The sequence below is a fragment of the Rosa chinensis genome, chromosome 7, assembly GCF_002994745.2.
Source record: "Rosa chinensis cultivar Old Blush chromosome 7, RchiOBHm-V2, whole genome shotgun sequence".
Classification (NCBI taxonomy): Eukaryota; Viridiplantae; Streptophyta; class Magnoliopsida; order Rosales; family Rosaceae; genus Rosa; species Rosa chinensis.
In genome coordinates, this window is record NC_037094.1 from 33,718,679 (window position 1) to 33,732,648 (window position 13,970).

General features: G+C 35.6%; 1 protein-coding gene across 1 annotated transcript; it reads left to right on the plus strand.

Annotated features, from left to right (window-relative positions):
* The first annotated feature begins 4,884 nt into the window (after window positions 1-4,884).
* On the plus strand, window positions 4,885-8,358 carry LOC112175668 (root phototropism protein 3-like). The gene is given in 6 exon segments (XM_024313379.2): window positions 4,885-4,987; window positions 5,091-5,256; window positions 5,626-5,695; window positions 5,834-5,924; window positions 5,927-7,119; window positions 7,575-8,358. Coding segments are annotated over 5 exon segments (2,028 nt in total). The 5' UTR covers window positions 4,885-4,987; window positions 5,091-5,143; the 3' UTR covers window positions 8,136-8,358.
* The last annotated feature ends 5,612 nt before the right edge of the window (window positions 8,359-13,970 follow it).

The following is a 13,970-nucleotide window of genomic DNA, read 5'->3' on the forward strand; positions in this document are numbered from 1 at the left end:
GAGAGTAACCAGTAATTAACTCTATATGTATCATGCCTTGAGATAAAAAAGAAAGAAGTATGTTTGAGCTATAATGAGGTGGTCCATGATGAAGAAGGTCTCTGCATCTTAAGAAGAAATGCACCTTATGTGAATCATGGAATAATTAAGATGCTGCTTTGTAGGGGTTCCCTTGACAAACATCCTAATTGGAATTGTGAAGTTTGCTCCTTTGATGTTCTTTGACTATTCCAGTTTTAAGCCCATTAACTTCTCTTTTGGTCGTGGTTGGCGGGTGTAATCTATTGCTAGCACCATTCTTGATGATGTTGATTTGTCAAATGGCGAATTCCTGGCATGTTTAAATTTTGTGTTCACCTAAATAATATAAATAACGGGTGTGGGGCTGAGCCTCCTGCCTCCCAGTTAGGCTGGGTTCCAAACCTCATTTTCACAAAAAAAAAAAAAAAAAAGAGGATGTTTTCACCTTCAATTTCAGAATAAGTCTCAATCATTGAACAACTCAAACTATTAAGATTAGACCATTTTGCAGCATATGCATCAAAAAGAGAAGATAATGTGTCACTAACAAACTTCAATTGCGAAGAATTTTCTCTATAAAGCTTGTTGTAAGTTGACTCCACAAATTATATTTTATAATGAAGATCTATCAAGACCACAATTCTAAGCGGATCAAATTGTAATCAAACTAGTACTCCTCAAACTTCATATTCATAATCAATCGCATCTTGCTCATGAAACTATCTTGATCTCTTAGTGCTTGTTTAATACTACGTTGGACATAAACACCTTAGGGAAAAATAAGTTTAACATGAGAATTTTTTTTCAAGAGATTATAGTAGAATTTACTGAGAATCATGGACTCTTGACAAACCAAGGAGAGCTCAAGCAAAGTTGTTGGGTTGGAGATGGGAGTATTCAGCAAGTAAATGACTTGGCAAGCTCATATTAGATAGGGTGATGATATGTAATCATAAACCAATAAGAATATTCACAAGAAAGCTGTCCTTGAAGCCAAGGAGTTAGCATCCCAAAAGAAATGAAGAATGATGCAAGAAACAACATAAAAATCCTTTGTTGACGTTGAAGTCAGACACCATCGCACATATGAAAAAGCAAAAGATCATAAGAACTCAAGAAGCAGAAGAACTGAAATCCCTGCCTGAACGATCGATCGCTAGCTTTCCAAGATCGATCCTCAATATGTACTTCCCTATTTTCTGATTTTTGGTGTCTTCTACCTTCATGAACTCTTTTGTGTTTTTGGTTCCAATGATGTGTAGCTAAATTTCTCTTAGTAAAGGTGGTGTTGAAGCCCCTAGACATGATCCACAAATGATTTTGACATTCAGTTTGTTTTTCGATTAATTCAAATGAGGTTTTATTTACTAGTTGTTTATTGTTGAGTTCTTTACTTGTATGTTTTGGAGGCCCACTTAGTATACATGTTAGGATTCTACCATTTTGATTGTTTGATGCATGTGTCAATAGCTGGACTCCACAAACTATCTAGAGAGGCAATTATTAATTTTCACTAGCAAGTAAACCAAACCCTTGGTTAAACAACACGCTAAGTTTATTGTGATACCTTGTGATGTCTCAAACCTTTTTAGACCTTAATAATCTCTGCTTGTCAAATCTAATAAGCATATGTTTGGGTTGCATGGTAGAGAATAATCTAGGTGTAAAGCAGTACTTCTTGTGTAACGTAAAAGTAAAAAAGGATAATAGGTTGTGTTCAAGCATACTAAACCAACATGAGCATCTTCATCTAAGTTAATTGAATTAGAATTGGACCAATTGTTTTGTGTGTGATTGTCGGGGGTGGATGCATCTCCTTAGCTAGCCTTACCCATTGATTTTGAAACCACATTAAGATTTGTTTTTAATTTTCTTTACTCTCTGTCCTCTGTCTTTACTTTTGAGTAGTGTACGCTATGTGTGTTTAGTACTTCTTTGTAAATTTTCATATTTTTCTGAGTTGTTATGGTTAGGTTTTTAATTTGATTTTTGTTGTTCAGTAGAAGTAGTAGCTAGTCACTTTTGGTGACTTTTCTGAAGTATTTAGTTTAAGTTAATCCTCTACAAGATACCCTTATTTTCCTACACTACAATTGACATTCTGCAGAACGTAAGGAAGATTAATAGCTTTAATTTAGCTATCAATAGATAGGGTCCACAATCTTTAAGTAGAAAGAGATACCTAAGTTGGTACACAATTGTCATGCGCTCAAAGTGAAAATGTATTTCTCATCAGAATAGATACATCAATTGCTTGGTAATATCGTACCAAATGGAACAAGAAACCTTGGTTATGGATCAAAAAATTATTAAACTAACTAATCTTAAGAACAAAATTAAGAAAACTAGTAAACAAGAAAGGGTGTTCCCAGGTGTTTTTGAATAAGTTAGGGTGGACTGTGGTCCATCACCCTAACATTGTCATGGTTACCTTGCATAGCTCAATTTTGACGTAGCCCGCGAGGTGAATTGATGCAGAGCGAATGGCGATAAGAATTGAAGAATAGCTTGATCGTGGAAAAGGAGGAAAACCCGGTTTGCTGCAAGTCTGCAACTTTGGCATTTAGTGTCCGAATCTTAATTGCTATAGCTTTCCGGAAAGGGAACGACGCCAAGAACAAAATGTGTGGGCATTTTCGGGTTTTCGGGGTCATTTAGGGTCTCAAAACTGCAATTTACTATTTTTCAGAATATTCAGTTTTCTAGTTTGTTTAGGATTTGTTTTGTTTTTACCCGTGGGCTTTAGAGTTTCATTGTTAGTTGTCCTAGGGTTTCTTTTCTCATATATAAGCAACTTTAAAAGGCTGCAGAACCTATCTTTTATCATATTATCAATCAAATTGAGAGTTTTCTCATTTATCTCTAATAGACTCCAGAATCCTTATTTTTGGTTTATTGCTTGTAAACCTAGGGTTACTTTCCGACTGTGTCATGAATTGTTACCTACATTCTTGGTTTATCAATGGATTGACAACCCTTTCTTCAAAAAAGATGTTATACTGTTTTTGCACTTTCTATAATGAGCTTATTTAAAGAATAAATGAAGTCACTTGGGTTTTGATTTTGGTCCGTAATCTACTGTTATTTTCTATATATATATATATGATGTATAATTTTGCTCTGTAATCTACTGTTATTATATATACACACATCCAAACCAATGTTTTGATTCGATTATACGAGTGATGAATCATGTTGACAGCTTTTCTTTACCTAAAATCCTGGCCATTATGGCTTGGCTCTTCAAATTTCATTGCCAAAGGGCGAACTTGAGGGGTTAATCTCTTTCGACTAGCACCCATCCAACATTGGAGGCTTACAAATCGAGTACAACCTGTATGCTAAGACTTCGCACCATAGGGGAGACTGGCTGGAGTAACTAGCGATTTTGTTAGTGGGTGAGTTGGTTGATTTGAAGGCTCCAAATTCATAGGAAAAGACTTAAAAAGTTGCTAGAGCTCTAAAGGTAGTTTGAGTTCTCGTTCATTGACTGCTCTGTGTCAGAAGATGTAGGCTGCTAGAAATGGGTTGCCTAGGTGCCAGTAATTCGAATGCTCAAGACTTGGGTGGCCTAGATTTGGGTGTCTTTAGTAACTTTAAGTGTAGAGGTGTCGAAAGTAGGTTGACCACTTTTTCTTTATTATGAGATCAAGTATGGATTTCAAGTATGAGATTCATGCACACAACATAGCGCTTTGGGGTTCTTCGTTCATCGAATGTACTTTCTTTTGGCTAGATCACTAGCAAAAAACAACTGTGTTTATCCGGAGGTCGATAACTTGGTGGCTTAGTTACAAGGATAACTCAAAGAAATTTTTCTATTAGAAGTTTTATTTTGTTTTATTCCTGCACAGTGGGAGAGATTATTATCTATTGTTTCACTGAGTTCCAGTTGGACTATATCTTTTGTTTTTAATGAGCATCACCATTGAGTGCATAGGCGAGAAACATAGCCTTTAATTGGAATACTGACAATCTGCATCAATTTGTAGAAGCATTGTTTTTCTATTTCCAAGAAGTGAAAACAACCACGAAAATGTTGAGTATTAGATTTTTTTATTTTTTTTTTGATTTGTCAATCACACGGTGTTCTCAAAAGCTTCCTAGGCCCAGAGACTAATCTGTGCTCGGGGAATCTTGTCAAAACGCTGCCTCCTCCCTGTCACCAAGAATATATTAGGATTTAACTCCAATAAGCGTCGGCGGGATTAGAACCCGGGTGTGGGGGTTTCACACCTGGAGGCTTTTACCAACTCAACCACCTATAGTGTTTTTTTTTTTTCTTTCTCTTAATTACCGCTCAAATTGATGTTAAAGATGCTCCTCTTTATTGATTGTAAACATTGATCATTCATTTTTTTTTTTTGGTTTGAAAGTTAATCGTTCTTAAAAAATATTACTTTTTTTTCAAAAACAAAAAAGAAACCGATTCTGTAGTTAGCAATTTGTAAGATGAAAGGGTAATAAAGTTTCTCATCGCCTTGTAAAAGAAGCCTTGTTAGTCAATTTTTGCGTTGTTTAGAGTCAGGGCCTTCTTGACTCCAACAATGTGTCAGTATGGACTTTTTAGTTGAAGTCTATTGTGAACAAAGTTTATATATTCTAATCACATTTATGTTGACTGTTGATAGAATGATATTTGTACCCTACCAATTGTATTATTTCATTATGAATAAAGATAGAATGATATTTGTACCCTACCAATTGTATTCTTTCACTATGAATGAAGTTTCTCTTCTGAATAAAAAAAAAATTGAATTCAATTATTTCTGCCCCTTACAACTCACGTGCAAGGCAAATGAGGATTAGTGCCAGAAGGGAGCACTATATATAGAGGCATAGAGCATACCTTCATGTGATCCGAAAACAAACAATCCTACTATAATGCCCATTACTACACAGCTGTAACTGTAAGCACTCTTCATAACCAAACTCGTTAGAAAGCCGACATTTCCAAGCAACCCATGTGAGTGAGACTCTTCCTTCTCATTCTCATATATGTTATCTCAGTTAGCTTTCACTGCCAACCTTCTCTGCTCATTTATTTCTGTGCCTGCTCTTATTTGTAGCTACTTACCTCAGAAATTCCAGCTCAAAATTTTCTGGGAATTTCTTCTGCATCATGTGGGAATCAGAGACTGAGTCAGTTGGAGGCAGAGATTATGGCAATGGAGATTTTAGTTTAACCAAGCAGAGTGTTAAGAATGATGGGTTTGAACTAAAAGGCAATTCATGGTATGTATGAAACAACATAGATACAGTTGTATATTTGAAGTTTTAATTTTGCTGTTTATACAACAATAATTTATTTTTAAATAAAATTGTACTTTCAAGTGGTAGCTAAGTAACTAAAGTGGGATTACAGGCAATAATATCTTGCTAAATTTGCCAAAAGTAGCCTGAATTTTAAGCAAAGGAAACTATGACTTTTGGATCAACTTCCCTTACATTTTTGGATCAACTTTTCTTACTTCTGGTGTTAGACCAGAAGGTTGCTGGGACCAAAAAAAAAAAAAAAAGGGATTTCAATTTCTTCAGGCTTTAGCTAATCTTTGTGCACGCAGCATAATAATCGAATTTTTGTGTCTGTTTTGAATGTAATAGGTATGTTGCAACTGATATCCCAAGTGACCTGTTGGTTCAAGTTGGAGAAGTCAATTTTCACTTGCATAAGGTAACTAATTGTCTCGAAAAATGTCAGAACGCTGAGCTTAATCTAATACTTATTTATTTATTACTCGGATCACTAATAATATTAGATTAGAATGTTTATGTTACCATTCATTCATTCTGTTGTCTTAATTTCATGTAGTATCCCTTGCTGTCAAGGAGTGGAAAGATGAACAGAATCATGTATGAATTACGAGACCCGGACTTAAGTAAGATGGTTTTGGATGACCTTCCTGGGGACCTGAGGCCTTTGAGCTAGCTGCAAAGTTCTGCTATGGCATTTCCGTGGATCTGACAGCAGCCAACATTTCAGGCCTTAGATGTGCTGCAGAGTTCCTTGAAATGACAGAGGACTTGGAAGAAGGCAATCTTATTTTCAAAACCGAAGCATTTCTCAGCTATGTGGTTTTGTCCTCATGGAGAGACTCCATATTAGTGTTGAAAAGTTGCGAGAAGCTCTCACCGTGGGCTGAAAACCTTCAAATTGTTCGGAGATGCAGCGAGTCTATTGCTTGGAAAGCTTGTGCCAATCCAAAAGGGATAAGATGGCCATATACTGGTAGTAAGCTAGCTCCAAAAGTTTCAAGCCCAAATTGGAGTGACGTGAAGGACTCAAGTCCAAGTGGAAACCAGCTGCAAGTTCCTTCTGATTGGTGGTTTGAAGATGCTTCAATTCTTCGGATTGATCACTATGTCAAGGTTATTACCGCAATCAAGGTGAAGGGGATGAGATATGAACTGCTTGGAGCTGCAATAATGCACTATGCAGCTAAATGGCTCCCTATTATGATAAGTGAGCATGGCTCTGGGTTAACAGCTGATGAAGGAAGCAACAGCAGCAGTAGCAGTGGAAGCAGTTGGAAGGGTGGACTTCACATGATCGTGGCAGGAACTAAAGATAATGAGTCTTCAGCTGTTCAGGCCAAAGGTCAACGGATGATCATTGAGAGCCTTATTAGCATAATTCCACCACAGAAGGACAGTGTCTCATGTAGCTTCCTTCTTCGGCTTCTGAGAATGGCAAACATGTTGAAAGTAGCACCTGCACTGGTTACTGAGTTGGAGAAACGGGTGGGAATGCAGTTCGAACAGGCTACATTGGCGGATCTTCTCATTCCGTCTTGCAACAAAAGTGAAAGTATGTATGATGTGGATCTTGTCCAGAGGCTTCTGGAGCATTTTCTTGTTCAAGAACAGACTGAAATGTCAAGTCCAAGCCACCAATCTTTCATTGAAAAACACTATGAAAGGGGCACAGGCCCAAATGCTAAGATGAGGGTAGCCAAGCTTGTTGATAGTTATCTTACAGAGGTGTCAAGAGATAGAAGCCTTTCCCTAACAAAGTTTCAGGTACTCGCAGAAGCTTTGCCTGAATCTGCAAGGACCTGTGATGATGGACTTTATAGAGCAATTGATTCCTATCTCAAGGTATTTATAATTCCTTCCTATTTCCACAAAAACTCAAGTCATAAAGTTGTTAATTCTGTTTTATCATGTATGCATGCTCACTCAGAATATCTTTTCAGAAAATACAAAGCTAGATACAAAATGTTCAAAATAGCAAGAGAAGTGTATCGATCACTCACATGGAATTGCAGAAAACAGAGAAAAAGAAAAGTATATGATGCGCTTGACATGAATGTTTGCTTGTAATGCATGCTTTCACCATATTGAAATAATATTGACTTGATTATATGAACCATCTGTATATTCCTAGTGATGCCGTTTTCTTAATGAACCATTGCTGCTATGCAAGCTTCAGTTATACGCAGAGCAAGCCTGCTCCTGTGATGATTAGCTTGCACATTAATTATAAATGAAAATGGTAATTTGATAATCTATTCAGATTTTATGTTTCATGTGTTATTTTGTCAAATTAACAGGCTCATCCAACACTCTCTGAGCACGAAAGAAAGAGGCTATGCCGGGTAATGGATTGCCAAAAGCTATCGATTGATGCTTGCATGCATGCTGCACAAAATGAAAGGCTCCCATTAAGAGTGGTGGTGCAAGTTCTTTTCTCTGAGCAAGTCAAAATAAGCAATGCATTGGCCAACAATGCCCTTAATGAAGCCGGAGGAGACTCTAACTATCAGCCAATGATTCCAAATCGGAAAACACTACTCGAAGGGACCCCGCAATCCTTCCAAGAAGGATGGGCAGCAGCTAAAAAGGACATTAACACTGTAAAGTTTGAACTGGAGAGTGTAAAAGCAAAGTACCTTGATCTCCAAAATTCCATGGAAAACTTGCAGAGACAGTTCGATAAGATGACCTCAAAGCAGAAACATACATCAGCTTGGAGCAGCGGATGGAAGAAACTCGGCAAACTCACTAAGACTACAATGTTCGAGAATCAGAACAGTGGACCGGAGACTCCAACAGCGGCTGGTCCGGAGCAGACAAGAAAGACTCCTAGGAGGTGGAGGAATTCCATTTCTTAGGTGATTTACATGTGCTATTTGTGTTCCAAAGGTTGTGTTACATCATTCGTAATTTTTGGTTTCATCGCCATTTAAAGAGCAATTGCTTGAAAGCCTATTATTATTATCACTGAAATCTAATTGTTTCAAAAGCCTATTGCTTGAAAGCCTACATGTTGAATTGATGTAATATGTGTGAGTTTAATGACTAAATGACCAATGTGGAAAAGAATTTGCGACGCCATTAGAGTTTACTAGCTAATGAACATTGGCACTAAGAAAAGAAATGAGAAGCATTCTCGCACTAGTTTAGAACTGAACACAGAAAGGCATGAAGATAGGGAAGAACTGAATAGAAGAGGAAATTTGATAATTGGTGTCAATTAATGATCAATTTTTTTTTTTTCGGTAGCAAAGATCAGCTCTACCAAACAAATAGAGCTAACAAACCAAAGCCTCTAAGAACCAGGAGCAAAAATTCTCACAAAGAGAAACAAAAAGAAGTTCAACGTACACAGAACCTCTCAAAAATTACAGACCAGAGCTTAAACTAGCAACTCATGACATAGGGATTCTCCATTCATGAGTGACGAGATTAGAGGGAGAATGAGGGACTTGCATCCAGCATAGGCACAATCGGATGGAATCGACAATCAAGCTGAACACAACACTAGAATGAAGATGCTCATCATTAAATTTTTCAATTGTTCCATTCACACCATATAGCATACACAACTGCTTGCAGGGTTAACTTCTTGAAAATAACAGCAAAAGACTTGCCTTTCCAAGTAGTGGAAGCCTAAGATATGATGAGCTGAGACCAGGTTAGATTAGGAACATGCAGAAACTCCATTATTGAAAAGCACATGAGACCATATACTCTTGCTGAAAGGGAAATGAAAAATAGATGGGCACATTGAATTAATAATCAAGTTGGGACCTCTAGCTAGTACCTTCATTATTGAAGAAATTGAAGAATGTCTTAGAAGGATAGCTAGTACCTCCATTATTGAAGAAATTGAAGAATGTTTTAAAAGGATGGGTCGCTATAAGGATATGTTCGGACAGAGCACACCAAGTTGGCACGTCAACTATGCAACAAGCCAACAACTATTCTTTGCACCGTTTTCTTTTTGTTCACGTTCTACTTTGCTATATACTTTACCATTTAGAATTCACCTTTGATGAAGTTAAAAATTAAGTTCAACTGGTAAAATAGAATGTCAAAATCACTCATTTTCATTTTTTATTTTTTTACTAGGAAAACCTTTCCAAGATCTAATCCTAATTGATCAAAGTTGTAGGCAGAAGATTTCCTTTTTGCGGCACCACCCATTCAAGTTCTAGTTCCATATCTATATTATTATTAAAAGAAGAGGTTTTGTTAGCCAAAACTAAAAATTTTGACAGATTTAACCCTGAAAAATTAAAAAACTTTGAGAATAAATTAAATCATAAGAATAAATAGGATAATCATAAAATAGTTTTTTTATTAAGAAAATTAAAAAGAAATGATTCCATAACCTCCACTTTTCTCTCCCACTATTTTCTCTCAACAATAACTACCGGTGAATCTATTTCTTCTGCAATAATTACCCACCTTTTAAAAAAAAAAATAAATAAATAAAACTTTTCGTATGCAGAGCATGTGATTGCAGACTAGTGTCTCATAAGTACAAGTACTTCTAATATATTTTTTAGTAATGCCAATACCAATATGATAATTGTAGTGAAAAACTGAAAACCAAGAGTAGTTCATGTACCATCAGTCGGCCAAATTCGTAATTGAATGATTATATTTTCAAAATTAATGCTTATAAGATAAAATACTATTTTTGTCAATATTTTTGTTGTTATATTTGACTATGTGACATGTACATGCCCACCTCAGTTAACCATTTTGGTAATTCAAATAGTCAGATTCACCTTTATAAGTAATGTGTTGGTAGTCAGTAACTCAGTATCAAGTCTGGGATATAGAAACTGAAGCTCACTGTTGGAGCTAGAATAATTGGCTGCTCTAGTGTTCCTATTGCAGAAGCAATTGGCCCGTGATGGATTGATCAAAGCAAAGTCCAAAGGTCGCCAAATATTATAGTTGAAGGTGACTCTCAACTTACCATCAATTGTGTTAATTGCTCCAATGATGTTCCTGGAGACTCAAAACAGTCATTCATGATATTCTTCAAGTGTCCATCTCCTTCTCCTCAATCGCTTTCCAGCATGTTGTAACACTAGTAGCGAAGTTTGTGGTGACGCTTTGACAAATTTGGTACACTCGATAAGAGATGATCGAGTAGTTTTGGGAAAATTGTCTTCCCCTCAATGCTTTTAATTTTGACTATTTTGGGTCCGATTGTTTTAGAGACTTTTGTTTTTACTTGTTTTGGACAAATTAGAGACTTTTGTTTGTAGTTTCTTATTCTAGTATTTTCTTATATAAAAAAAATGCCTTTTATTTATTTATTTAAGAGAGTGAAATTCACACTCCTTATTTTACAATCTACAATCCATATATTTTTTTTAGTATATGTTTTGTCTTTTTATAGTGTGGATTGTTAAACATGTGATATTAAAAAATACTAAAAAACAACATAGAGTGTAGATCGTAAAATTGAGAGTGCAAATGTTTTTTTTTTTTAAATTTTTAATTTCTAAGTTTAATGAATTAAAAATTTTAAATGAAAAAAAAAACAAATTGTTCAGTATTATCCGACTCCATTTTGAGAATGAGTTGGTGAGTGTCACCATAAACCTCGATCCATTATTGCGACAAAGTAATTGGCATATGTTTCACAGTTTAAACCCAGCAAAGCAAGCAAGTGAAAACTCAAATCACGTGAAACATCGCTTTCAGATCATTTATGTCGTGCAAAAAATGTTCCAATCAGTGTTTTATCTTCCAAACCCATGCATGTTCATGTTCATGTTCATGTTCGTGTTCGTGTAGCCAGTGGCCACCACCCTTTGTTCTCAAAAGGGGAATTCCTTTGGTCTCTGTTTCGGCTTTCAGCTGCGTCTGCCATGTGGGGTCTCATTCTTTCTCTACCTTCTTTCATTCTTTTGCTGCATCATCAAATGACACCCCCATAAATATGCTTAGCTTCATCAATGAGACTCAAAACTGTCAGCAGAGTTAGAAAGATTGGTTGCTTTAAATTTATTCTAGTTTTTTTTTTTTTTTTTGAAACAGAGATTCTGATTCTGGTTTCTAATGGTTACTTTAATTTATCTTTTAAACAGTACAAGATATGCCTTCTGGTTTGGCACTGCATTCTATCAAAGTGAAACAACCCAAGAAAGAAATGAAATGAAATATGAAAAATGAGGTTCTGGGTAAAACTCATGTCTGTACAAACCAGAGGTTTAGGTTCTAATAGCGTGTAGTTCTTGGTTTATCTTGGTATTTTCGACTTTTCGACACCAATTCATGTCGTTCTTTAAGAACAACCTTTCTCCCCCTCATGGCAGGAGGATTGTCGCATTAAAGTGACAACTCGCAAATATGCGGTAAATAAACAATTTGATTGTGAGTAAGGTTAGTAGTCATCAAAACATGTAAGTGATTCCATGTAACATGGTAGACAAAGATGACGTAAGTGATTCCATGCAACATGGTAGACAAAGATGACGTAACCGGTCAAGCTAAAATAGTGTATTTGGTTCAATGAACTTCTGGTTCATAACATTATATGTCTCAATTTACTGTAGAAATTTGACACAGTATATATGAGATAGCAAAAAGTCTTCTCCAACTATCTTGAAGGTACTTAGTGCGTCAATATTTCAAATTTGGTAACATGATAGTAGCTCATTTGGAGCCATAGATCAAAATCTACAACTCGTAATATGAGTGTTACCTTAGCTTGAGTAAACATTAATTATGAAATATTGACAATTGGAATGGACCAAATTCATTTTGAACTGCTAGCCAAAATGATAGATTCGAAATTTTGATTTGAAGACTACAATCTATATTAGTAGAGTAACTTTATCACGTGGAGAACCTCAAGTTTTATATCACGTATATATTTATAGTCATAAAGAGGAGGAACTTCATGCCCTCATATAATCGGAGATCCAAGAAATTTGAGATTTCAATTTTTTTTCATTTTTGTAACAACTTCTTGAGGACACATGACGTTCTAAGATAATCAGATTAAGAAACATTTAGTTTCAGTGGAAACTCAAGAGGTTACAATAAATTTGTGAAAAAAAACACAATAATGCTTTCAATATACTTATTGTAAGCAAAAGACATTAGGGATGTGTGATACTTTCAACATTCTTCTTAGTCAATGCAATTTAATTTGACTAGTGCCATTTTGAAAATGGCTTGATAAACATCCACTATATAGTGTACCATAGGCGAAACACACCCAATTTCTAATTTCCTCACATGTATGATTGTTAGGGCAGTATTTGCATTGACTTATGATTTCTCTCTTGTCATGATCCACTTTTGGTGGCATTTCATGGTGTAGCTATGTCAATCGGCTTTCTTGCTATACAATGAGATCCATGAGACGGGAAGATTATACATCTCTGGTAATATTGGAGGCACAAAATGCAAAGAGACAATAATGTGTACTCTTCTGGAGCCATCAATCAGATATTTAAGATCTGAGATGATTGTTATATTAGCCTCATGCTGTAAGCCTTAATAATGTTTTCTGGACACCATGGACAAAATTGCATTGTCTGAAAGTCACTCAAAGCATAAGTTTGAAGATGACACAAATCAAATTTGTAAGAATTGAACAGTGGATCTCATAGGATATACCCGAAGCTTTTGGCTCGAGTATGCACAATTAGAACTCCAGGTTCTAAGGTGGAGTGAACTTCATGTACACTTATAAGATAAGCATAAAAAAAAACTAATCAATTAACATACGAAAATTCACTCGAAACTTCTTGTTCGAAATGGACATAAAGTTAAATAAATTATGAATGAATTATATGTGTAATCGAAACTTCAGGTTCGAATATCTGTTCTATGAACTGCAAGTTCTAAGATTTTGTAATTTGAACTTCTAGTTCAAATAAATTTGTTGCTCGAAACTTCAGGCTCGAGGTGACTAAAGTGAATCTTCAAGTTCACTTTTAATTAATTTATATTTTATACTCAAAGCTTCGGGTTTGAGTTTTACGGTTAGAACTTCAGGTTCTACTGTGAAATTTTGAACTTTTGGTTCAAAAATATTACATTTGGAATTCATATGTTCGAGGTATAGGTCTACTGGTCCGTATGAGTGACAAAAAAATTAATTTAAAAGATAAGTACTACAGTGAAGGTACATAACAAAATAGAAAAATTGCAGGGAAGAGAAATAAATAGATAAACTATGCAATAAAATTAACTTCTGGTTCCATTAGTGAAGAAATTACACAGAACTTCTAGTCTGCTTAACTTCACAAAATGATAATCTTTTTTCTCTTCTTTAATCACACAAGAACATAATTTTGTCTTGTGGAGAACCTAGCTTCTAGCTTTAGCCAAGTGTTCAAAATTGAACTTCAAATTCTTATTGTCGTATGGAGGAGGGAAGCCCAATACCAAAAAAAAATTAAAGGAACTTCAAAACCTCTTATACTTGGGGATTAAGAAACATTTGAGTTCATATACTTGATTATATAGCTCTGAGGATCTTTTGGCCCTCGTAACTGCATAAGTTCTGAAGAGCTTCATGTCACAATTTTCCAACTTACATTTCATAACCCTTGAGGAACTTCAGGCCCCCATATGATCAAGGATCAAGCAACATGCAATTTTAATCATTGTATATTAATCCTAAGGAACTTCTGGCCCTCATTAATTGTATGAGCTCTGAAAAAAAAATTAGGCCACAGCTTTGA